At 49.2% G+C, this 25,027-nt stretch overlaps 11 protein-coding genes across 11 annotated transcripts; 7 read left to right on the top strand and 4 right to left on the bottom strand.

Annotated features, from left to right (window-relative positions):
- Positions 1-331: 331 nt before the first annotated feature.
- Positions 332-2,119, top strand: AA0111_g7116 (hypothetical protein; the record flags this gene model as incomplete). Its single annotated transcript, XM_028653415.1, has 1 exon — positions 332-2,119. One exon carries the CDS (start codon positions 332-334, stop codon positions 2,117-2,119), a length of 1,788 nt encoding a protein of 595 aa, XP_028505509.1.
- A 393-nt stretch (positions 2,120-2,512) lies between these two features.
- AA0111_g7115 (hypothetical protein) lies at positions 2,513-2,911 on the bottom strand (the record flags this gene model as incomplete). Its single annotated transcript, XM_028653414.1, has 1 exon — positions 2,513-2,911. One exon carries the CDS (start codon positions 2,909-2,911, stop codon positions 2,513-2,515), a length of 399 nt encoding a protein of 132 aa, XP_028505507.1.
- Positions 2,912-2,968: 57 nt separating this feature from the next.
- AA0111_g7114 (hypothetical protein) lies at positions 2,969-3,412 on the bottom strand (the record flags this gene model as incomplete). The annotated part of the gene is made up of 1 exon (XM_028653413.1): positions 2,969-3,412. One exon carries the CDS (start codon positions 3,410-3,412, stop codon positions 2,969-2,971), a length of 444 nt encoding a protein of 147 aa, XP_028505625.1.
- Positions 3,413-4,362: 950 nt separating this feature from the next.
- AA0111_g7113 (hypothetical protein) lies at positions 4,363-4,893 on the bottom strand (the record flags this gene model as incomplete). The annotated part of the gene is made up of 1 exon (XM_028653412.1): positions 4,363-4,893. The coding sequence occupies one exon, from the start codon at positions 4,891-4,893 to the stop codon at positions 4,363-4,365; it is 531 nt and encodes a 176-aa protein (XP_028505506.1).
- Positions 4,894-6,006: 1,113 nt separating this feature from the next.
- AA0111_g7112 (hypothetical protein) lies at positions 6,007-6,577 on the top strand (the record flags this gene model as incomplete). The annotated part of the gene is made up of 2 exons (XM_028653411.1): positions 6,007-6,514; positions 6,567-6,577. The coding sequence occupies 2 exons, from the start codon at positions 6,007-6,009 to the stop codon at positions 6,575-6,577; spliced, it is 519 nt and encodes a 172-aa protein (XP_028505453.1).
- An 831-nt stretch (positions 6,578-7,408) lies between these two features.
- On the bottom strand, positions 7,409-8,146 carry AA0111_g7111 (hypothetical protein; the record flags this gene model as incomplete). Its single annotated transcript, XM_028653410.1, has 1 exon — positions 7,409-8,146. The coding sequence occupies one exon, from the start codon at positions 8,144-8,146 to the stop codon at positions 7,409-7,411; it is 738 nt and encodes a 245-aa protein (XP_028505451.1).
- Positions 8,147-8,493: 347 nt separating this feature from the next.
- On the top strand, positions 8,494-8,880 carry AA0111_g7110 (hypothetical protein; the record flags this gene model as incomplete). The annotated part of the gene is made up of 1 exon (XM_028653409.1): positions 8,494-8,880. One exon carries the CDS (start codon positions 8,494-8,496, stop codon positions 8,878-8,880), a length of 387 nt encoding a protein of 128 aa, XP_028505452.1.
- A 3,606-nt stretch (positions 8,881-12,486) lies between these two features.
- On the top strand, positions 12,487-13,137 carry AA0111_g7109 (hypothetical protein; the record flags this gene model as incomplete). The annotated part of the gene is made up of 1 exon (XM_028653407.1): positions 12,487-13,137. The coding sequence occupies one exon, from the start codon at positions 12,487-12,489 to the stop codon at positions 13,135-13,137; it is 651 nt and encodes a 216-aa protein (XP_028505534.1).
- A 746-nt stretch (positions 13,138-13,883) lies between these two features.
- On the top strand, positions 13,884-15,295 carry AA0111_g7108 (hypothetical protein; the record flags this gene model as incomplete). Its single annotated transcript, XM_028653406.1, has 3 exons — positions 13,884-14,006; positions 14,071-14,747; positions 14,806-15,295. The coding sequence occupies 3 exons, from the start codon at positions 13,884-13,886 to the stop codon at positions 15,293-15,295; spliced, it is 1,290 nt and encodes a 429-aa protein (XP_028505533.1).
- Positions 15,296-16,540: 1,245 nt separating this feature from the next.
- AA0111_g7107 (hypothetical protein) lies at positions 16,541-17,638 on the top strand (the record flags this gene model as incomplete). Its single annotated transcript, XM_028653405.1, has 1 exon — positions 16,541-17,638. The coding sequence occupies one exon, from the start codon at positions 16,541-16,543 to the stop codon at positions 17,636-17,638; it is 1,098 nt and encodes a 365-aa protein (XP_028505540.1).
- A 2,029-nt stretch (positions 17,639-19,667) lies between these two features.
- Positions 19,668-24,047, top strand: AA0111_g7106 (hypothetical protein; the record flags this gene model as incomplete). The annotated part of the gene is made up of 1 exon (XM_028653404.1): positions 19,668-24,047. The coding sequence occupies one exon, from the start codon at positions 19,668-19,670 to the stop codon at positions 24,045-24,047; it is 4,380 nt and encodes a 1,459-aa protein (XP_028505539.1).
- Between the last annotated feature and the right edge of the window lie 980 nt (positions 24,048-25,027).

The raw sequence follows: 25,027 nt of genomic DNA, 5'->3' as shown, positions 1-25,027 counted from the left end.
CCATGTCCTGGAGAAGCTGAAGGATGACATTGCATACTATGTTCTAGGTCGGACATAGGTATATACGCGACATGCGAATGAGCCTGAACGAGGTCACCAGCATGTCTTCGTGGGTCAAATTTGGCGACTAGTGGCTTGGCGTGTCAATCCTGCATGATTCAAGCGATTCATCGTAGCGGCTAAGGTTGACTTGGCCAGTACCTTGCAGGTAACCACCCGCCGCGCTTGTGACTGTACATCTTTGCTTCAACAATACTTTCGCTACGCCCGTTAGGAATGCACCACACCAGGAACCACGCCAGCAAACGTCACATTTTCGGAAATTGCAATCATGCCCTGGCCGGACGACAGTACCCAAGAGGGCCATGGCACTGAATTCGCGCACGATGTCTCGATCCACCAGGCAGCCGTAAGCAATGATCTAGCCAAGGTTTCCGATTTGCTAGATGGCGGAGTCGACATCAATGGTCGCGACGAGTCACTCCGAACCGCATTACATTGTGCCATACGTAACGATAGTTCGTCAATGGTTCAATTGTTGCTATCTCGTGGGGCTGATACAAGCTTGCGCGACAACTTGGCCTACGATGAACCTGATAGCTTCATTCCAGTAGAAACAGCCGCATGCTGGAATGCCATCGCTGCAATGCAGGAACTCATTGCTCACGGAGTTGATTTTGAGTCTTCCAAAGCTGTTTTTCTTGCGGCAAGAGAGAACCACTTGGACATGCTTCGTCTACTTTTCGAGAAAGTCTCGGGCAGCCTGTTAGATACAACACATCGACGGGCGATTGCGGATGCCCTACGGGTATCGGCCAAGAACCAGAATCTGGAAAAGGTACAATTTATATTGCAAAGATTCGGTAGTGAGCGCGACACGAATGCGCGTGACGATTACTGGCAATCCGCATTAGACGATGCTCTTCTGTCGGTTTTCGATTGCGACAATGCAGATGGGGACGGTGGCCTGTTGGACTATATTCGTGATCAGCAGTGGGATCACGCGGTCCAAATCATCGACGTCTTGATAGACGCAGGTGCATCTGTCAATACATATGGCAAAGACCCACTAAGATGCACCGCATTACATGCTGCTGTCACTGAACAAGGACCACCAATGATTCTCATAACTTCCCTATTGAATCATGGCGCTGATCCGAATTTTCCCGATTCTTCTGGACGCTCGCCATTTTTTGAGCTACTGGGTGATCCTCGCGCGACCGAGGAGCTTGTCAAGGTGTTCATAGACGCTGGCGCAGTAATTGGTTCTCCAGCTGCGGGGGGTCAGACGCCTCTACATCATGTACGCAGCCCAAGCATAGCCTCCTGGCTAATCGCTTCAGGTGCAGACGTTGATGCTACAAATCAAGGAGAGATCCCTTTACACAAAGCCTGCTCGCTAGGGATGCTCGCATTAGTATCTCTATACCTAGACGCCGGCAGCCCAGTAGATGTAAGAAATAACTTGGGATGGACGCCGTTCATGCAGTCTCGTTCCGCCAGTATCTCTAGAGCGCTGCTCAACCACGGCGCAGATATTCATGCTGCCACAGCTCAAGGTACTGCAGCTATTCATAAGGCTGCCGCGTCATGTACACTGGAGTTGGTCTCCTTCCTCTTAGCAAATGGCGCAAATATTCACGGTCGTGCGACACGGGAGGATCCTACGTGTGGCTCCAACGGACGGACCGCCGTTCTGATTGAGGGCTATACACCGCTTCATCTAGCCATTGCCTCTGCTCATGGTGCGTTTGTGGGAGCAACTCTCGAGGTGGTGACTGCGCTGCTTAACCATGGTGCTGAAATCGAAGCTAGAGAGGGTACTGGAAAGACTCCTTTGCTGCTCGCGATTAGTAGAAAGTACAACTCGAACGCTGAGAGCTGTACACACAACGAAAAAGTTGTGAATTATCTGCTGAAACGCGGAGCAGATCCTTACGCCGTTGATGATGCGGGGAAAAATGCCTTTCAGCTGGCCGATGACAGGAATTATACACTTGGCGAGGTGGGGAAATTCGAAAGGAAGCCCGCTCCTCCAATATCTGTTCACGAGCGGAATTTGGGGCCGGGACGAGGTCGAGGAAGAGGAGCTTACGGCAGGGGCGGCTTCCATTCGTAGGTGACAACGAGTTAGCGTCCCCTGTACTTGAAGCTTGCTTCACGTCCATCGACTCAGTGCAGAATATGTTGGATGGGACATTGTCGAACAGGTGGATTATGTAGATAAACTGGCACTTGTATTTACACATGTAAATATGCATTTACTATCAAGGTCGAAGTAGCCGACGACAAACTAACGTCCAATACTCAACCAGCTACTCCACAAGACTATACTGGCCCCTGGATTGCATTCGAAAGACACACCACTACAAACACCAAGACCGATGTGCTACCAACAGAAGTATATTGGCTTTGACATTCTAACAGATTACCCGGAACGGCGAGTGGGCGTTCGAAGGAGAACGTAGGCTAAGATGCTATGTATTTTTGAACGTCATACTCCATATCATGCCTACCACCCTAACCCATCACGTTCAAGCACCTTTTGCACTGGCGCAAGTGTGATACCGTATTGCTTGACTTCCTGTAGATCTTCAGCATAGCCTACATCTCTGTGCCATTGCTGCGCTTGAACAGCTCGATATCTCTTAGCTACAAGCTCTGGTACCTCGTCGTCACTTATATAGTGAAAGTCAACCACCTTGCCACTTATCGTTCCAAGAACCTCAGCAAGTTCCTTAGCAGTCATTTTCTCACTCGCGAGCGGTATTTCCTGTCCCGAAAATATGTCGGGCTCTTCGAAGGCTGCAGCCGCAAACTTAGCGATATCTTGGGTATCGATGAAGTCAAGCCGAGTTGAAGGCGTATACGCTACAGACAAACGCTGCTTCTCTGCCAGGCCTGGAAACATATGCTCGACTTCAGGGCGACAGAAGTTCCGGATGAAGAAAGCAGGGCGTAGAATGGTTCAATAGGTGAAATTGGATGTTCTCACTAACCCTTCTATCGTCTGCTTGTTCATCCAGTACCATCCTAGTGGATAGCTGTCCGCATCCCAGCCAGGGAAATTCTCATGCTCTCCGGCGCGAGCTACACTCAAGTACACAATGCTCCGTACATTTGAGTTCGAAGCAGCTGCTAGGATGTTCTTCGCAAATAAGATTTCGTTAAGTGGATGGGCGGGAATAGCGAAGAAGAGAGCTTCGGTGCCATGGAGTGATGCTTCTATAGATTTTATGTCCGCAAGATCGCCCTTATGAACGATTGCACCAAGGGAATGCAATTCCTTCGAAACGTCTGATGAAGGATTTCGGACCAAAGTGTGTACAGTGTAGCCGCGATCACGGAACACCTTGATAGCTGCCTGCCCTTGTTTTCCGGTGCCTGGTAGGACCGGGATCAAGTTGACCATAACGTTTGGAGGGGATAGAATGGATATGACAAGAGAATACTGCAGACTTGAGTTGCACCACGCTTCTGAGCTTTATAGTCGCTGATTACAGATACTGCATCAGGTTTAGCGTCGGAGCATCGGAGGGTGCTTCAATCCATCATTTCTAAGCGACTACTTTTTTTTTACTTCTATATCCGTGTGCAAAACGAGTCAGTTCATAGACAGTCAAGGCACTTCAGCTGTCCATGATGCCACAGCGTTTTATGAACCAGAGCGAGTGCCCTTCCTCTTAGTAAATGGGCGAATATTTACGGTCGCGGAAGAGGAGCTTACGGCAGGAGAAGCTTCCATTCATAGCGTAGTAAAGTACTTTGTGTGTTCTTCATTGGTAACAAGTCCTTGGCGCTGCATCGTATAGTACCTTTAACCATGAGCCCGTGGGCGTCTGTTATTCTCTACTCTAAATGCCTTCTACACTACGTCTTACAAGGCAAACATTACCGCCGTAACCACACTGACCACCCATCCCATCACCCCAGCACTAACATGAGCCCCAACACTCTCCCAAGGCGTCTCTTGGTCCGGCACACGGCTTCCCTCCACTGTATTGTTCGCAGTCATACACACGAATTCGACGCTCCTTTGTACCCGATTTGATTCTGGGTCAACAAACCGTCCCAGTAGGACGAGTGGAATTGTCTGACGCGTTAGGAGATCATACGTCTCATTCGCACCAACTTCGGCGATCGTATCGGACGCTTGGAGGCCTATGACTGTTCTGAACGTGCTGTAATTGTCGGGGATATTCACTTCGGGCATGTCCGTATAGGCGCACGTGTTATTTGCCACGTCGATGAACTTGGTGTCTGTGTGAAGTTAATAGCTAGGAACACAAGAATTACAGATCCCGGGTCTCAAGTCGATAGTATCTGTTCTGTGCCGGACGTAAGAAGAAAAGAGAATGATCATTAGGGGATTTCTTGCAGAAACAATGGAAGGAACGTACTGTGTGAACCACCTCTCAACATTGGACACGCCTTCTTGAACGCTTCTGATGTGGACCCAGTGTCGGGGCTAGGACAGTAGGTCGCTACTTCGCTTAGTGCATTGGTCAGATGGTCTATGCAGACCGAGCTGATCACACCGCTACAGCTGTTCTCTCTTCCGGATTCCAACGTCGCATTGATGTTGTTGTATTGGTAGCTGCAGTATCCTGTGCCATTGCGCACGTTTCCAGGAGCGGAGATGTAAGCAGTCGCATCGACATCGCTCCCATCATTCCATTCGGTTTCTCGAGATCCAATGAGGACAGAGACATACCACGAGTCTTCACCAGCGTAGGAGGAGTTCCAAGTGAATTCGTGCTGGCCGGTTGAGTTCACGCTTCTGTAGTCCCGGAAATTGCCTGGGCAGGAGTAATTCTGGGCATTGACAAACGTTGTGGTCAGGAGTCCCGATATTGTAAAGAGCAGTGACTTTCGATGGTTAGACGTCCACATATTGTCGTAGCTTAAGGGTGGAGACTCAAGAAATTATTCGTCTGCACTTGCGAGAATACATCTATTTGTATTCTAGTGTATGTGACGCCTAGGCAAAGTATTGGACCAACTCAATAGCCAAGAGCAATGACGTGCACAATAACTTTAATATGCCAAGTCCCCACGATCCTGTGGTTATCATTGACCCGATCGACAGAGTTAGGCATCCCGTATCCGCCCAAAGGAATGTTGTGTTACACTAGATCCATACTACTGTAACGCTAAAGATCTACAGTTAACTGCACTGCACCGCTGACAATGATGCCTGTAAGCGCTGGGGTTTGACTCCGTGCTGCGCCAGCGGGTAAAATAAACGGTACTACGGCACACTTCCATGTAACCAAGGGAACTCTTTCATTGGCTGCAAGCGCAACGAAGGAGCGACGCTATCCACCATACTAAGCGAGACACCAAACACTTGGCCTTTGTTGGCAGGATCGATCTTCCCTGAAGAAACATTGTGCGTAGGTAACTATGTGTAAGATAGATTCCATTCGACGCATGCGCCGCTTTGGCCGCAAGTTTATAGAGATTTTTAACTAACTTATCTAGAGGCGCGGATCCCAGTTAGAGCCAATAATCAGTGCAAAATGATGGTTCGCCGAACGACGTTTCAAGTCATTGCTGTTTTGACATCCAAGTGAATAGCGACGATGTAGATGGAGGGAACAATTATCTACGGTACAGCTTCACCTTCTGTTAAGCTGCATGGTACCTTGATAGGTCTTTAACAGTGGTTCAAAGCAGAGACATCAGCTCTTCCAACGAATCCCGCAATAGTCGCGCCTACCACAGGAATCTGTAAAACGGCCAATATCATTACCCAATTCTGTACAGTCCCGGTCCACATCCTGCAGGCTCTAGCAAAACATACTAACAGAATGACGTAGATAAGGCGGCTATGAGAAAACAATACAATGATGCTAATAAGACAAGCTATAAGTTTTTCGGGCTCGCGGTAATTGGACATCCAGTTACAATATAGAAAGCAGAACACTTTACTCTGCGGAAAGAGGCACACATGCTTTTTTTCGGGCTTTCGTCCATCGATATCAAAGTCAAGGAAGCTCTGAAATGGCCGGCGCACTCTACCCAAGTGTTCTATCTAGTGCCATACTTATTGTCATTGCACAGTATGCCAATGGCACTATCATCGAGCCGGCAGAAGTAGCATCACCATCAACACTCGTCAATGAGGGAAATGTGAAACGTCAGGCCAGTAGAACGACAGGACAGCGTCTCCAAAAACGGGGCTGCACCAAGGATAGCTGGGAAGGTGGCGAGATTCTTACCAAGCCTGCTGACAACGCCCAAATCGTGATGGACTTGGTGTCGCGACCGGAGTCTATCACAGTGACCAAAGACCGCACTCAGAGTTGGAGCACCTCCATGAGCATTGGAATTGCTGATATACACAATCTCGGTGTTAGCGCTGACTTCAACGAATCAGTCAGCTCCGGCAGCCCAGTGTCCATCACTATCCCCGAAGGTCAGAGTGGAGCACTCGGGTTCACAGCGACATTGTCGTGCAGCACTGGAATGGGCCATTGCGATAGTGGTAAGATGAAGGGCGGAGTTTGCCGTAAGCCAATCTTATCGTGCCGGATTAAAGCTGTAAGCTAACTAAGTGGCAGGGCCTACGTAGAATGGAGATGATGTGGCAGGAACGTACTGTGTTATTGTTGAATCTTAGACCAAGACAACGCAGGCTAGGAATGACTTTGGCTAAAAAGTCTTTCAATATCTTCCTGACCCTTAAAAGTGTATCTATGTGTTTAGCAGATCACATCACGTTATGCCAGATATACAGTCAGCCTATGTCCTTAGTCCGAAGCCTAGTAGCTCTGTTCTACAGTGCCCGTGCGCCAAATGATCACCCCCAGCCATTCAATATACTCAAAAAGATGAGGTTGTAGAGCCACCACAAGTCGTAACTAAGTTGCGCAAAGCTAGGACTATACTATATACAGGCCTGGGAAAGTTTTGCGCTAGTTAAATAGTTTTTTTGTAGGCTGGATTGGTCGTGAACGGCGACTACGCGCCGGGGTAGCTGGTGCAACGCTTGCGACTCCTACTACAGCTGGAGCAACCCCAATACGTTTCTGACGCTTTGGAGCTAGCTTACACGGTTGGGAAGCCTTACGCTTACCCTTCTGGGACAGTTGTATAAGCTTTTTAGTGTTGTTAATGAGGAGAAGGCTTTTTCGGCCAACCTCAAGTACTATTCGGCCAATCCCAAAAGGTTAGATGAAAGCAACCAGCCACCTAGACATCTTAGACTAGATGGAAGCAACTAGGTACCTAGGTACACATAACTATGACCACCAAATTATGAGATGAAAGCAATCCGCCACCCAGAACCTTTAAGAGCATCTACTACCCCTGAAAAAAAGATGAGATGGAAGCAGCCTGTTACTGGGAAAGATGAGGTGAAAGCAATCCTTTATCAAGGACTTACCTAAGCGGGCAATAACACCTAAAGGTGTCGATAAACTAAATTATTCTGACCGCATTTTGGTGCCTCAGGGACCTTCCATCTCGTCTGATCTGTTGGGGTTGGCCGAATAGTACTTGGGGTTGGCCGAAAAAGCCTTCCCTTAATGAGCTCCTGGTGTCTTTTCTTGGCCAGTTTTGCAGCGTCCTCCTTCCTCTTCTCCTCCTGACGTTTCTCCCGCTTAACACTCTTCGCGGCTTGTTGTTGTTGTGATACCCTATCATCCCGAGCTCTTTTCACGCTTTTGGGAGACCAAACAGCTCCTCGATAATACTTAGGATGATCCTTAAGCTGTAGGGTATAGGATTTGGTTTCTCGCCTCTTCTTGATGGCTAGGGACTGCCTGAGGCGTCTAACTTCGCCGAGGAGGAGTTTATTTTGTGTTGCAATGTGGTGCAAACTTCGTTGAAGCTTCTTAACGTCCTTGCTGCTCTGATCCTTCACCTCACGGCGTACAATTAACTTCAGCTTGAGCCAATCCTCGCTGGAAAGTAGAGAGGTCGAATTGCCTTCTGACTCTGATCTCTCCTTAGCAAACTTTTCGAGTACAACCTCTGAGTTGGGTGAGTGTATACCAGTTGCTTCAAAGGACCTCCAGAAGAGCGGGAAGAAGTCTCCATTGGCTGTATTGAGTATCCCTTGGCTATCTTGAAGGTACGGAAACTGCTCTCCTGGTTCGTGCGGTTCAATTTCTGCAATCGCTTCTTGAATCGGGTCCATGGTTGTGGAGTTATGACGCGTTGCAGTTGGGATAGTTCATGAGGTTGCGGGGCTTCGGGTGGCTCGTTGACTGAACTGGCTCGTTGGGTGCGCACGGACTGTAGTTTGCCCCACATCACTGACTAACACATCCAAGATCGGACCTCGGAAGTTTCATGAGCCGTGGGGTTTTCGCCGTGGAACAGAGCGTAGTGTAGCTCCAAGACCACCAATATAAGTATCTAGGAAATGTACACTGATTGGACTTTGCAAACTTTCCTATCTCGCGACTGTCACACAATTTTGTCGTGCATAAACATATTCGGTGAAACGGAACCTATCTTCCAGAACACACGCCAACTATAGCCATGGCAGACGTGCCTGTCCGGCCACCATTCGATGTAGGCTACAAGAATGGCAGCGGTATGCCTAGTTCCAGCCAGACCTTCGACCTTGAAGCTACGCGAAATATGATATTGGCTTTCAACATCAACCTTGAATACATCGCCCAACAGCAGCCGGAATACAAACATATTACCCTCTCTGCATCTAGCGTTGGCGATCTAAGTGACTACGACGTGACTGTATCAATTTGGCAAAGCACGCATGAAACGCGCCGCCCGTGGCCCAGTGGAAGACCGGTTATCTACTATATCCACGGCGGTGGACAACAGACTTGTCAACAATCAAGCCAGCTTGATCGCTATCAAGCTGGCGCATCAAGCTGGCTAATCAATCAAGCCAAGCTGGAGTAGAGGTACAAATCAATCAAGCCAAGCTGCTGTAAGCTAGCTTAATTGTTTAGCTTAATTAGCTTAATTAGCTAAGGCCTACGCGTAAGGTTGTTAGGTTTGCTGTAGCAGCAATCACACGATACTTTTTTAGTGTTAAGGTCAGCAACTAATATACAAAAAAAATTCCTAACAACGCTATATATACATATATATATACAAAAAAACCTTACGATAGAGCTATTACTGCCGCGATTTAAATACAGCAAAAAAAAATCTCCTAATACTACAGTGTGTCGCTGACGGCTGCCTGCTTCGGGCGACTGTAGGCGACACACTGTAGCACTAGCAAGTACAAATACAGTAGCTATTATACACCTCTACTACCGCTTGCTAGGCGTAGTAGAGACGATTGTAGGCCTAATATTACTGTATATATCTATAGTGTTAAGGTTGTTGCTACAGGTAAAAGTAGATGTTGTAAATAACAAAAAAACGCGTTGTTTTAACTGCGCAATTATACAACTACAACATAATATTTACAGTATATTGCGCTGCGTATCTTATAAACAGACAACTACAATTTAATTGCTGCTGTCGAATTTAATTAATTGTTGCGTTGTTGTAGTTGCTTTTAGTAGTTACGATAGAGGGTGCTAAGCAATACATCTTGTGCTACTTAGGTAACTATCTTATATTGTAACTGTACAACTCTGTATACACAACGCCACCTACAACACGTACTTTTTAGCTGTATTACGTACCGCCTACGCGCTGCTGTATTGCCGCTAGCTTTCTGCATTTATTGCTATATTCTTGTTGCAGTTATGCCGCAGAAGAGACGCGCTAAAGACGCTGTTACAGCGTTAACAACAAAGCGTCCTAAACCTACACTTAGCAGCACTTACAGCTAAGCTATACCTATTAAAAGCCCTTAATTGTCACCTTGTCTGTCGCCTTGTAAAGCCCTAGTTAAAGCGTCCTAAGTATTAAGTTTTAAAGCGCAATTGCGCGAGTCGCAAATAGAGGAGTATATTAACTTACCTGCTAAGGGCAGCGAGGAGGCAACAATAGCAACTAGCGAGTCTAACAATACAGCTTTAGACGAGGAGTTAGAGGATAACTTTAATAGCATTAATTAGGATTGTCTCTCTTAGTTTATAAAGCCTATAGCGTCGCAGCGTTATAAGAAAAGCTAGGTCTATAACTACAGCTAGCGCGTCGCGCTGCAAAGCAATCCTTAACGCATATATTTTGTATGCCGCTATTGTTACGAGCATAAGCTTATTAACCTTAGCGTTACGAAGGTATACAAAACAACAAACTTAACGTCTTCTGCCTATCGACACCTTAGAGAGAAGAGACGCAGCTATAGCTACTAACTACCTTACGTAACAGCTTGTTCTATAACGATAAGTGTCTTCTAACAAGTACTTACTAGCAATTAGGTTAGCTAGAGTATCGCGAACAAGCTCTCTAGCTTCAACTCTTAGCGCTTTTAGCTTAACGCAGTTAGCTAGCTTATTAAAGCTAACCTCTTACTGTCTACGTTTAAATCGCTAGCTTTTTAACAATTAATATTGTTAGCTAACGTCTAAGCAGAAGCGGCACTATAGACGTTTTATAATAGCGTCTCTTGTTACGTTATGCGCCTGTACGACTACTTACAGCTGCAAGTTGTTACAGAACTGTTGCGGGCACAGAGCAAGATATATATAAGTTTTAACAGCTAGACGACAAAGGGTAGTAAGCGTAGGTTCTTAGGTATTGTTGCCTACTACGTTAATAAGTAAGGCGATATTGTAGACTTACCTATCGCGCTGCTGTAGTTAACAGGCGCCTACAGTAGATATAAGATAGCAAAAGTTGTTATCTAAACGTTAAAAGAGTTTAGTATAAACGCTTAACGTATTAGCTACTTTGTACTTAACAACGCAAGCAATAACAACACTGCAATAGACGCAATTGCGCTAATAATAGGCTTTAACCTACGCTATCGCTGCCTCTGTTATAGTCCTTATATAATTAACCTTGTTAGCTAGATGCTCCTCTAGAGAGAAAACAGTGCCTTGTACAATAATAATACTGCTAAGATTACTGCTAAAAGCGAGTATATAAGCGAGTAGAGGCGCAATAGGCCCTTAGGCGTACTCCTAGGTATTGTTAACTATATTAAAATACTATAGCAATACGCTCTTTTTGCTAACTTTTAGCGCCTTGCCTATCGCGAGCTACTAGCTAACGCACCTCCTAATAAACGCAAGATCTTTAAGCCTGTTAAGCCTGTTATTACACGCTAGAACTCCTTCTACTCGTGCTTTAAGCGCGCTGTATAGCTTTAACTAGCGATTAACGCGTACGCTAGCTACTATATAAAGCGTATACAGGATAAGGATACCTACGCTAAGTCGCAGCGCAATAAACTGCCTTACGCGCTACACTAGATAAGATTAGACAGCCTTACAACGCACAATTAGGCGGTAGTTATAGAGTATATAGACGCTTTAAAGCTGCTAAAAGCTGCTATAAAGCGCCTTAAGGGGCGCAGCAACAGCGGGAGGTTTAGCTATATTGCTAAAGTTATCTTAGTATTTAAGTATATACTTAACTACTACAAATCGCGCGTACTAGCTTACGAGGCTGTTAAGTATAACGCCTACAACAAGGCGCCTAAGGACTACCTTGCGATTAACATGCGCGCAGCGTAGGCGAAAGCTAGCGAGTATTACTCTAAATTAGACCTATCGCCCGCCTACTACGCAGCTACGATACTCTACCTATATTACTAATTGTATTGCGACAAATCTTAGGGTACTAAGAAACCTAGCTAGCTTAAGTCTAACAACCTTAGTTTCCGCGGCTTGTAGGCTTAATACAATACTAGTTAACTAGCTGTACAACGCCTAAAGGTACTATCGAACGATATAGACAACGCAATCAACAGCATTATTAATCCTACAACTGCTAGCAACAGCGACAAGGCAGCTAACGACGAGTATACCTAGTAGAAGCTGTGCGAGCGGCGGGTAGAGAAGGGCAGCGAGTACGCTAACAACCTAATAAAATACTAGTTATTAATGCGGGATTGCTATCCTTAACTCAGCAAGCTTGCGCTTAACGTACTATCTATCCTAGCGTTAAGCTGCGAGTGTGAGCGTATGTTTAGCGAGTTAGGTGATCTCCTAGAGCCTCGCTGACGAGGTATACAACTACGACTTCTAGCGGCAATACAGTGCGTACGACGGTAGCGTACAGCTAGTCTAGGCGACGATAAACTTAACAACAGAAACTCTATAACTAACAATAAGATAGAGGCGTTGTACAGCGTAAGCGCGTAGGACGTTAGAGACAGCAGCAATACTAACAGCGATTCAGAAACTTAACTCTAAAAAAAGTCACGATATAGCTAATACCACCTATTTGTATAGCCTCAAAAACGCTTTAACTATCAAGCTAATTAAGCCAAACAATCAAGCTAGCTTGTTTTAACCCACCAAGCTAATCAAGCTAAGCTGAAGTAGAGGCACCCAACAATCAAGCCAAGCTGGGGTACCCAGCTTGCTTGGCTTGATTGTTGACAAGTCTGGTGGACAAATAGCTGGGACTCGATTCTTCGGTGCCACAGAAGCCATGGCGCACTTCTCGCCAGCGGACGACGTGGTCTTTGCAAGCCCGGAATACAGGCTCGCGCCCGAGCATCCGGCGCCCGCAGCTGCATACGACGTGTATGCAGGGCTACAGTATCTCGTCTCACATGCGATAGAGTTGAATATCGACTCGGCAAGAATCATACTCTATGGAAACTCAGGCGGCGCAGCGATTGCGGCGTCAACCGGCCTGCTCGCACGTCAGCTCAACGGTCACAAAGTAGCCGCGTTACTACTGAACATTCCGATGCTGGACGATAGGCACGAAGACTATGTGAGTGCAAGTCAGTTCCGGAGAGAAACAATATGGCCTGGGTGGACGGATGAGTGGGCCTGGAATGCTATCTTGGGGTCGGACAGGAATGATCCCACGGGCGTGAGGGTTGCCGGTCGGGCTGAAGAGCTATCGAATCTACCGCCAACATTCATTGATGTTGGTGCCTGCGAAGTCTTCAGAGATGCGGCGGTCAAGTTTGCGACCAGGATTTGGCAGGTTGGAGGAACCGCTGAACTACATGTGTGGCCGGGGGTGTACCATGGGGCCACCATGTTTGAGCCGCAGATTGCCGTTGGAAGAGAAATGGTGCGATTTCAACAAGGGTTTCTGCATAGGATACTGGGGATGAGCGAATGAGCGATGAGCCCTTCGGGGGTTCATGCGGATAGCCGGATATCAAGCATGGAAGAAGGTTAGCGATGCAGTTTTGGCGATCTCTGTTGTCTATAATGTCTTAACAAACAAGCATTGCAATGATCCCATGCGCGAACAGTAGTGAGGGTGCTCACCGAGATTGATATAAAGACACATAATCGCAATCGAACTTCTCGGGTAGCCTTTCGACTATTGAGTCTATCGCGTTCGGCTAGTTGCGTGCTCTCTGATGCGATGCGGATAGGTGACGTGTCTGATTTGTTTAGGGCGAAGGTTATCTTCAATTTGCCGACTGGCATCTACTCGCTCTCAGGCAAGCTGGAATCACCGTTCTGAATCCCGGTATCGATCTACGGGGTCAGGAAAAGCCAGGCACAACCGAGAAGGAAGAGCTTGGATTACTCTTATGTCGGGTGGTGGGGGTCCAAGTCCCGTTCGCGCGCAGGGTCTCCGAGCCGCGAAGGTGGACTGTGGCTTCCCCGCATCCCCACTCCACTTTCTATGCCCCGGAAGAGACAATATCCAGCCACAGAAATCACGATGCTGCGCGCACACGCAAAACGACTTGCTGTATCCGGCGATAGATCTGAAGTCCGATCAATAGACAAAGTCCATTGAAGCAACGATATCGTAACACGTCGCACGTCTCGACTCAACTCTTGCTACCCGCCATTATCGAAGCTGACCGGTGACTCGTCTTTGGCCCTCGTGTAGGATCAACACCAAACATGTCGCATAAGCTCGATATCCTGATTGTCGGCGCTGGCCTCTCAGGTCTCGCCGCTGCGATACAATGCGCATTGTCAGGGCATTCAGTCACGGTATTGGAAGGCGCACGGGAGCTGGCTGAGGTATGTGTTCGCGCTCACGGCACCGAGCCGCTGCACACAGCATCTATACTTATCACGACTCCAGATAGGTGCCGGCCTTCAGTTGACACCTAATGCCACACGTCTGCTCCAGAAGTGGTCGGTATACGACACTATCCACGGCCAGGTCTGCGAACCCGTCACATTGACTGTACACAACTACCGCGGCAAGGTCCTCGCGCACGAAGAGAACTTTGATGCAAACATCCGCCGCAAATACGGCGCGCCATTCTCCGATTGCCATCGCGTAGACCTGCAGCAAGCGCTGGTGAAGCGAGCGAAAGAGCTGGGCGTAATTGTTGTATTAAACGCGAAAGTGACGAATGTAGACTTTGGATCAGCTACTGGCGACAGAGCGCGTGTAAAAACCTCTGAAGGCCAGAAATATGACGCCGATCTCATTGTCGGAGCAGACGGACTGTGGTCTTCGTGTCGATCTACAATGCTAGGACGCAACGACCCTCCGCTACCCACCGGCGATCTGGCATATCGCATCGTGCTCAAGGTTGACCAGATCAGCGATCCGAAGCTGAGGGAGATGGTGCAATCTCCGGCGTGTCGATTCTGGGCAGGTCCAGATGCACACGTTGTAGCATACAGTATGCGCGGCGGCAACATGTACAATGTGGTTTTGCTCGTGCCTGATGATCTCGAAGAAGGTGTTGCAAGGACAGAGGGCAACTTGGACGAGATGAAAAAGCTGTTTGAGGGATGGGATCCAGTGTAAGATGCTCTACCCGCCTCACCCTATGACCGCACTACAGAATTAACATCGATTCAGGTTAACCCAGCTGCTCGGGTGTGTGGACAAAGTGGACAAGTGGAAACTGATGCACCGGGCCGAGATGGAATCCTGGATCAACGCGCAAAACAATCTTGTGCTCATCGGGGATTCATGTCACCCGATGCTTCCCTATCTCGCGCAAGGCGCGAATTCTTCTATCGAGGATGGTGCCGTTCTGGGACTTTTACTTGCACCGGAGCATCTCAGCTCGAAGGAGAAGCTACCGGATACCCTTCAACTCTTTCAACAATTACGGAAAGCACGAGGCGAGGGCATCGTACGGGAGACATTCAAGCAGCGAAAAGACTTCCACCTCCGCGACGGACCAGAACAGGAAAGGCGCGATGAACTGATGTTGGGCCAACTTGGCAAGGAACTTCAAGGCGCATTTCCAAGTCGGTGGACATGTCCCGAGGTACAGCCTTGGCTGTACGGATATGACGCGATGGAAGAGGTGAAGGCGGCTGTGCGGGCAAAGTCATCGTGATGGCGCAATAGCGTAGGAAAAGAAAGTTTGCGGGACGTTGAGAGAGAGGCACAGAAGCCAGCCTCGGCTGTAAGGTAAGAGACATACATCTGATTGGGTGGATGGAAGTAATTGTTAGTAAACGTGCGATTCATGGTTGATGTTGCACCAGGGTCATCGTGAAACGGCCCACACGGTGGCTGCCGAGGCCCGTCGCAGGTCGCACCGTCGACATGCATGAGACAGCCCTACGCCATTCTACTTGGTTGCAATCTCTCCACGCCCTGGAGAAGATCATGGGTGGTAATTGAAGGATGGTTGGGCTCTTGGCGGAAGATGCCGTCTCGTCCTTTGCCATCGCTGGCAAGTTCCAGACCAAGCAAGGCATTGACGCCAGTACGCCAGCCGGGCTGACATGGCTTGCTAAGAAACAACGACGCAAAGGTTCCATATCGTTGGTAGAGCTAATACAGATGTTTGACAGCGGAGCCTTTTTGCGTGAACGACTCCGAAAGGCTGTGGTTAGCTCAAGCCAGATACTTTGCTTTGAAGGTACAACGACGTACCATTGCATTTCCTCCACGATGCGAGATGTCGCACCGAACATTGCGCACAGTATTCGCAACTCACTCGTGCCAACCCATGACTTCTGTCACTCGTTGAGGTTGATACGACACCCCAGTAGCCCGTCCGCCGCTAATGCAACGGGAATCCTGCTCGATGATCGAAACGGTCACTGGAGTCATGCGCCCACATTCATCCTTGGTCGTCGAAACAAGAGCTTCACTTGTCCCAACAGCATGCCGAGGCTAACCCAGGGTAAAACACACGACATGCAGAGGTCACCCGACAGATTCAGTGGTCAAGCACGGAAAACATGGGTGCACTTCCTTGTACACATCAGCCTCTTCCCGCACAACGGGGCAACGCACCCACAAAAACGTCGCGTTGATGGGAAATGCCTTGGCATTCCTTTCATCACATCTCGCCGCAGAAGCAATGTTTCGAAACCCAACGGCGTAACTCGTTGTAATGGCACTCCGAGGAAGTCAACCACGAATTCGTGTATAAGATGTAGGCCTCCAACACAGATTTGATGGGCATCGACTTCGATCCTACTTTCGCTTCAACCTTACCACCTTCGCTTCCAGCGCCAGTCTTGTTCTTCGTTGTGCAGTGCACCTACATTCTTTTCTTCAAACAAACAGTTCTTCACAGACTTTTTAGCATCATACTTCCAAATCAACTGTTCAACAATATCTCAAGATGAAGTACTACGCCGCTCAAGTTTTCGCTCTTGCCAGCATTGCAACCGCATTCCCGCATCCTCAGCTTCCATCGCTACCATCCTTCTCGCTACCAACCGGAGGACTAGGTTCTGGTCTAGGCTCAGGTCTTGGTGGAGGATTGAGTCTACCAACCAACCTTCCATCTCTCGGAGGTGGAGGTGGTCTCCCATCACTTGGAGGTGGCCTCCCATCGCTTGGAGGTGGAGGTGGAGGCTTCTCCCTCCCAACCAACCTACCCAGCCTAGGCGGAGGCAGCACCGGTACAGGCGGCTCTGGCCTGAGCAGCTGGCTCAGCGGGCTAGGCGGAGGCCTCGGCGGCCTTGGAGGGCTCGGTGGCCTTGGAGGGCTCGGTGGTGGTGCTGCGGGTGGCGGTGCTACGACAACAGCCGACGCCGTTGTGCCCTCACCTTCAAAGACTGGTGCTGCAGCTGCACCCTCAGCGACTGGCGGAGGCAACACTGGCGGTGCCGGCACGATCGGCGCGAACTGCCAAGTTCAGTCTGGATCTTCCAACGCTTTCGGAGGAAGCGAGAACGGCATCGTAGACAAGAACTGCTGCACCGATATGACCATCGTCTTCGCTCGTGGTACGGGAGAGATGGGCAACGTCGGAAGCGTCTCTGGACCGCCAATGTTCAAGGCTATCCGCGAGAAGCTGGGTAACGACCGTGTTACCGTCCAGGTTGTTGACTACGCTGCTTCCGCTGCTGGCAATGCCAACCTCGGTGGTGACGGTGGCCAGAAGATGGCCGACCTGGTCAAGCAAGCCAAGTCTCAATGTCCTGACACCAAGGTCATTGTGTCGGGTTACTCTCAGGGTGCCATGGTCGTGCACAATGCTTTCAGCAAGGGTCTTTCTGCCACGGATGTTAGCGGTGCTGTCATGTTCGGAGACCCATTGAAGCGCCAGGCCATCAGCGGTCTTTCAGCCGACCAGATCAAGCAATTCTGCGGTACTGCTGACCAGATCTGTGGTGGCGGTGGTGATGGCGGTGCGACTGGAAGCCATCTCAGCTACGGCAGCAGTGCGGATGCGGCGGCTTCTTTCGCTGTCCAGGCCGCTGGCCTTGCTTAGGTGGATTGAGGTTGTATGGTGAACTCGCACTGCTGGCCCGTGTGAGCTACAAAATTGGATATGCGCAACTGTTCGGGATGGCGCGATGAGACGCTGGTGTATATTTAACTGTAGATACTTGACCACTCATTGTCACTCATTCAATTCTTCAAACTATCCTTCATCACTGTACTTCTTGGTACGGTCAGTCCTGGTTTTTGTCCGCGCCGCTCTGATGATTTTTCCCGAACATCCCATAGCAATACTCTTTGACTAGTCGCATCTTCTGACACAGGTAGCGAGTATACTAATACACAGTCAGCTGTAGATGGACAACCTTTCGTTGGTAATTATCCAACTTTCAAAAGCATTGCCATCGCTACGCTTGCAAGTCAAATCAACCATGAAGATGATTGTCCTGCTGTGACAAGTTCTCACTGGGGACTCGTGGCGATTGAGACCATTGCACAACTCGCATAGCTACACTTGATGTTGCTATCACTCTGAAAGTCCATGAAGTCGCGATCAAGCTCGTCGCGTGCGCAGCAGGCCTAAAGAACGATTTCTCGTACGTCGAATGGTATATCAAGCACATGATGCGGAAATTGGCTATCGCGTGGTTGCCGCGCAGCACCAGTTTCTAGCATCTTTGGAAATCAAATCTACCGCCGCGTCGCAAGCACTTTTGCTCGTGGCTGTGCCCTCGAATAGTGCAGCAGGCATTGCGGCTGGCTCCATAGAAAGACATTGCATCTCGCTACCCTGGCCCGACAATCTACGTAGCACTGCAGTTTTTCTCTTCACTATTTCAACTCTCGGATGTTGAGATTGGATAAGAGCGTATCACGAGTAGATGATGCAATGGTTGATTTGGATAGCAGGAAGTGCGCCCCACCTTGGTCCCTCGAATGAGTTTCCGCTCATCTCAACGTATATTCTACGCAACAACTTACAAACAAATAAGTCATGATCTATCGGCTGGGTTGCCATCCTATCAATTAGGCCAACTTCATTTGGCTATCATGTCCAAGATTAGCCGTGGCGAAAACTGCCCCGTAATCGTGATGAAGAATGCGAAAAGCGAAGGCGACAGTCATGATGGACGACCTTACAGCCTATAAGGAACAGTAGTTTCCATGTAGATATTCTAGAACTGTAGATCTTTTGATACATGCGGCATGATGTAGTCGCTGCCTGCAATTACGTCGATGGCGAGAAGAAGGCAGCTCACGATCGTGCGGCAAAGGCGCCTTGGTTCGCCTGGAGGATCGTGTCTGTATCCAGAAGCATCCCCTGGCCGATGGTATGTGAACATCGTCGGAAATATTCACCATGCTCACATATTCTGTCGGTTCGCAGGATTGCAATCCAAGTTGCCTGCTATGACGTAGCAGTAGAACGCTAACCAAAGATCCCTGCGTTCAGCCGTCCGTCCGTCTGATACACACCAACTCCTGCTGGTTCGCTTCTCCCGTCGGATCACATTACGCGCCCGTGATCCAGCGGTGTTACGATAGCGAATCGGACACGTGTCAAAGTGATGTGTGAGGGGTGTTGTGCGATTAGACCCACACACCCAACTCAGCCACAATTCCAAGCACTTGGCGAACGCCGCATATCGATGGCACGATGCTCCGACACTTTGAACTCTAGAGATTCCCGGGGTAATGTCAAATTTTGTCTTCTCATGCAGCATGATCGAGCGTCAAGGCGTCACATTATGAGTACCTACTGAACCAAATCTGATCAGTGCATTAAATATCGTTACGGATGCAACGTTAGCCGCGTCAGTAATCGGGTGAGATTTCAGCCTGGCCAAGGATTTCAGGATCAGATTGGTGCAACCTCGAGGCGGAAACAGACGCAGCCTTCTATATCATACCCCGCAACCTAAGTATATCGCACTGCGTTTTCCCAAAAACTAGTCCTGGCTTGCGCTCACACACAGATATCTATCAATACACATGAGCGATTACACACGCATACCAATCACACACATACATACAAACATACATACATACATACATACATACATACGCAGTCATCAGCAATGGACCCAGCAAGCGCTATTGGGCTGGCTGCAGCTCTATCGGAGCTCATTGGTACTGCCATGGAGATCGTGAATATGGCAAACAAGATAGCCAATGCGCCAAAAAATCGCAGATCACTCACACTGGAGATGGTCAGCCTTATCGGCATCATGTCGAACCTCAAGCAGCGCGTAGAATCCGCACGAAAAGAGACTGATCCATGGTTCAAGGCTGTGTCGATGCTAGACTGGGAGAATGGACCTCTTCAGCAATTCAAGATAGCTATGAACTATATCTCCAAAAAGCTGGAACCTCAATTCGGTAGAGACATAAGATGGGCTTTCAGTGAGCACGAAATCAAAGATGCATTGATGCAGATCGAGAGGATCAAAACACTCATAACCATGGCTCTCCAGGACGATATCTTCACTTTGACGCAGGCCACTAAGAAGGTCATCGACGGCATGGATAATCGAACCGAGATGATGCAGAAGAACGTTGTCAATATCGGCGATGGTATACAGGGAATATCCTTGGGTGTCATGACTCTGACCAAAGACGCAAGTGATCAAAGGCGACGCGATATCGCCACGTGGTTGTCACCTCTCAATTTCCTCGGTCGCCAGGATGACATCTTCCGTCGCCGGCAAGCTGGAACCACCAAATGGCTCCTGGAATCGAAAGAATTTAAAGATTGGGTTGTGGGCAAAAGGAAACTATTACGATGCTCAGGTATACCAGGCGGGGGTAAGACTACAGCCGCTTCAGTCGTTGTAGAACACTTGAAGTCACGGCCCAAGCTCGGCAAGATTGCTGTTGCAGTTATCTACTGCAACTACAAAGAGCAAGGAGACCAAAGCGTTACCAACCTCATTTCAAGTTTGATCAAACAGTTGCTGCAAGATGATGGGCCGCTGCCGGACGAGCTGTTGTCTCTCTATCGCCGACACAGCGACCGGGATACGCGTCCATCTCTCCAAGAGGTTTCCAGCATCATGCAAAACCTGGTGGAATCGTACGATAAGGTGTTCATCGTGATCGATGCGCTTGATGAGAGTCCCGAAGACATGGGTACTCGAACAAATCTGGCTACTGAGCTCTTGAACTTTCGCTCGGAAAAGTGTAATCTCATGTTCACCGCGCGTAACTACGCAGGGCTGGAATCTCTTTTCCCAGATGGTGTCTCTATCGAGATTGCGGCAACAGATGAGGATGTGCTTAGCTATGTGGATGCTCGAATAGCACAGTCCCACCGGCTTGCGAAACATTGCAGATCTCATTCAGACTTGCAGGAGGATATCAGGAGAACAGTTGTAGAGAAAACTCACGGGATGTTTTTACTTGCAAGACTTCACATGGACGCTATGGAAAACAAGACTACAGTAAAGGCAGTGAGAACAGTTTTGAATGCGCTACCAACGTCTCTGAACGCCACATACAACGATGCCATGGACAGAATAGCGAATCAGAACGAGGAGGACCGAGAACTGGCACAACGTGTATTGTTCTGGATAACGTTCGCTAAAAGACCTCTCCGTATACTCGAGCTGCGTCACGCTCTTGCTGTGGAAGAGGGCGAAACCGATCTCGACGACGAAAACCTTGCAGATCAAGATATTGTGCTATCTGTTTGTTGCGGCCTGATCGCCGTCGACCCATCCACTACAGACGTACGCCTTGTTCACTACACTCTACACACATACCTTGAGACAGTTCGCGATACTAGATTTCCAAACGCCGAGGCCAACATTACCAAGACTTGCTTGAAATACCTCACTTTCGATGCCTTAGGTACTGCAGTCTGCAAGACGGATCGTCAGATGGAAGCTCGCCTACTTGAGCACCCTTTCCTTCTGTATGCCGCTCAATTCTGGGGTGAACATGCTCGTGGAGAAGTCGAAAAATTGTTGACAGACACAATCCTATCGTTCCTTCACGATGAAAATCGCCTCATCTGCTGTGTTCAAATCATGTGCATACCAGAGCACCGGTACTCGGGATACAGTCAGATGTTCCCACGCGAATTCGATGTTCTTTGGGTAACAGCGTCATTCGGCTTAGCGCATATCTCACAAATCAAGCTCCAAAGTGGAGGCAATGTGAGCGCCGCTGACTCTCTCCGTGGACATAGCCCTTTACACAGAGCCGCATTGGCTGGGCATCTGAATGTTGCGAAGTTATTGATCGACAACGGGTCGTCGATTGATGTTCAGTGCGCACATTCGGGGTTTACGCCGCTCCGTGTGGCAGCTCAACAAGGGCACGGCAAGATAGTGTCCTTATTGATTGCTTCGGGTGCAGATGTCAACATAAAGGCAAACGATGGTAAGCAACCACTCCACGGTGCCGCCTCCAAGGGTATAGTCTCAGCCATCGAATCACTACTCGATCGGGGAGCAGATATAGAAATGCGGGACACTGCTATGCAAACTTCTTTGCACGTCGCAGCAACGAACGGTCACGTGGCGGCAGTCGAATTCCTCCTCAACCGGTCTGCATTTGTGGAGGCCAAAGATCGGGGCGGTCGCACAGCTGTCCATCTTGCGGCCGTCAATGGTCACCCTATGACTACCCTGACTTTGTTGAAACGAGGAGCCAGTCCAGAATCCCGCGATCGTGACCACGGCACTCCTCTCATGGATGTGGCTGAGGCAGGGCAGAAGGCGACGCTATTGGTGCTCCTAGAGCATGGGTCAGATGTAAACGCACGGGATATGCGCGGGATGGCTGCTCTTGACTTTGCTGTCAAGCATCGCAGACATGAAATAGTCTCGATGCTTTTACGATGGGGAGCCAATTCGAACTCAAGGGATCAAGACGGATTCACGGCGTTACACAGAGCTGCCATGATTGGCGATGTAACAGCAGTAACCATGTTGCTCAAACATGATGCGAATGTGAACAAAGGGGACGCGAGGGGGGAGACACCTTTGCAGCAGGCAGCCTGGTTTGGACACACAGAAGTTGCCTATCTTCTTCTGAGGGCTGGTGCCACGGTTCACGACTCAACGCTGGATGGGCAGACAGCGCTACACCTGGCTGCCAGCAACGGACATAGTCCCATCGTAGCGGTTCTGCTTGGGCATGGAGCCAACACAAACACTAAAAATAAGAAAGGAGAAACCGCACAAGACCTTGCTCAGTGCAATGAGCACGCAGGAGTGGTGCAGCTTTTCTCTGTCGTGAGTCCGGACGTCCGTAGCTCATCAGAATCGGGCCTCGACTGGATAACGGTCGAGAAGGCAGATTCCCTAGATCTCGAGCGGCCAGTAATTTCGTTGCCGAGGGCACTGACCTATTCCGATAAGAGCATGAATGCTCAACCACCACCACCGAAGCAGGACGTGGAGAAGAGGTTCGAGCCTGGCATTCAGAACGCTATTGAGGAGGCAACAGCTATGCTCTCAGACCCAGCAGTTTTCAAAGCCCTGAACGTCTCTCGAGAGGACACAGTGGTTGAGCTGTGGGGCGCTCTAGGTTTCTCACTGAAGGCCGTCGTCACGGTACCGGGAGATAGCCAGGTCAAGAGGTACTTTGTGAAGACTCGGATCAACGAAGCCCGTGACGATCTCTATTATGGCGAGTACCTTGGTCTTCTAGACCTCCATAAGGCATGTCCTTCTTCAGTTCCCTACCCGATCGCTCACGGAAACTTGTCCGCGACAGTAGGCTGCTTCCTCGTCATGGAATATCTCGATCAAGACACAAGTGGCAATCTCATATCAGCTACAAATACGATGTCACTCGCTCAGAAGCTTGCGACACTGCACTCCGCTCCCACCTCTATACCTGAAGGCTTCAGTGCACCGGTATTCGGGTTCCCAGCAGTCACTTATTGTGGACCTACGCCACAAGCAAACAAGTTTTCGTCATCTTGGCGCGAGTTTTTTGTGCATGATCGTATGCGTATGATCCTGAAATCTTGCGAAGTCGAACGGGAATCAGATAATGAATTGAGATACTGGGTCGAGCGCACGATTGACGGACCGATTGCACATCTTCTCGCTGACGGACATCTCGGTGGTCAGATGGGTATCAAGCCCGCAATCGTTCATGGTAATTTGTGGTACGGCAACAAGATGCGAGGAACCATTTCCAGCTCTTTCACAAGCTACGAAGCTGAAGACATCTTGTTCGACCCATCAGCAGCTTGGTGTCACAGTGAGTTTGAGTTGGATATCTTGTGCTTGTTTGGTGGATTCAGCGCAGGATTTTTTCAGGAGTATCATAGTCTCATACCGAAAACGGATCCGAAGCATGAGTACGATGACCGCGTAGAGTTGTATATGTTGTATCATCAGTTGAATCACTGTGCGCTTTTTGGTGGCGAGTACAGGGGGGAGAGCATAGCAAGGATGAGAAAGCTCTGCGCAAAGTATCCTGTAAAAAAGGGAGAGTAGGGCGAAGATTCGAATTTTGTCGCAAATTTTGTCGCACGAGAACGTGCGAGCCTACGAACGGCATTGTGATAGAATGGAGCTCATCGTACTGTTTTAAGCAACCCTCACCAAAACCATCGACCATCTCTTAATGCCGCTTTCAATCTCTTCGTGTACATGATAAGCCAATGAATCGAACATTGCACACTCTGTCTCATTTGTGCTAGTACCGACGAGATCTATGTTCGCTTTCCTGCCCCCAAACTGAAGAAGGTCTTGTCCGTGCCATCGTCTGGTCGCAACGTAATCCTTCACGTCGATGCGGAGCTCGAGCCGCCTCCACCTGCAGAGAAGGCTCTCGTTTTGTCCAGGTTTGGGCCGAGGCGACCGACGACTGCCAAATCGAGCTTCATACTGAATCCTTCGGTAAGAGAGTGCGCGAGCTTGAACATGAATGTGTCATGGTGGTGAATGCGGATGGGATGTTGAGATGAGTTGATGGTGACGTCGGCCTTACCGTCCGATGTTCTGCAAGCCCCGCAAGGTCGAGTCGCGCCGACGCGCCCCCAGTGCTGCGACTACAACTATAACTACTCGCACACGCGATGACAGATCGCGCTACAGGACGACTCCTAGGTCCTTGGTGCCGATGCATAGTCATGCGCCACTCATTGCGCCTCCTGTTGACCAATCCAATGGGGCTTCTACACGTTGTAGATGCTCAGCCTTGTGGCTGCCTAAACAACAGTCGACCCGAATGTTCGAGACGCCCGTAACCTTCGTCGCGCGTCAACTCCAATGTCGCGTCTCTAGTAACTTGAAACTACCATGCTACCTTAACCTTCCAAACCAATACGCGCGCTGCTGTTGACATGTATAGCCTGTAATTCACACCCAACGAGCGACGATTCGACCGAACCGCGATATCAGCGTGCAACCCAGCGTCATGGACACCTCGCAAGCAGTCATACTCCCGCCCCTACAATCACCCTTGCGCTCAA

Source organism: Alternaria arborescens, assembly GCF_004154835.1.
Source record: "Alternaria arborescens strain FERA 675 chromosome Unknown contig_15, whole genome shotgun sequence".
Classification (NCBI taxonomy): domain Eukaryota; kingdom Fungi; phylum Ascomycota; class Dothideomycetes; order Pleosporales; family Pleosporaceae; genus Alternaria; species Alternaria arborescens.
This window is presented reverse-complemented; position numbering and strand designations above follow the sequence as displayed.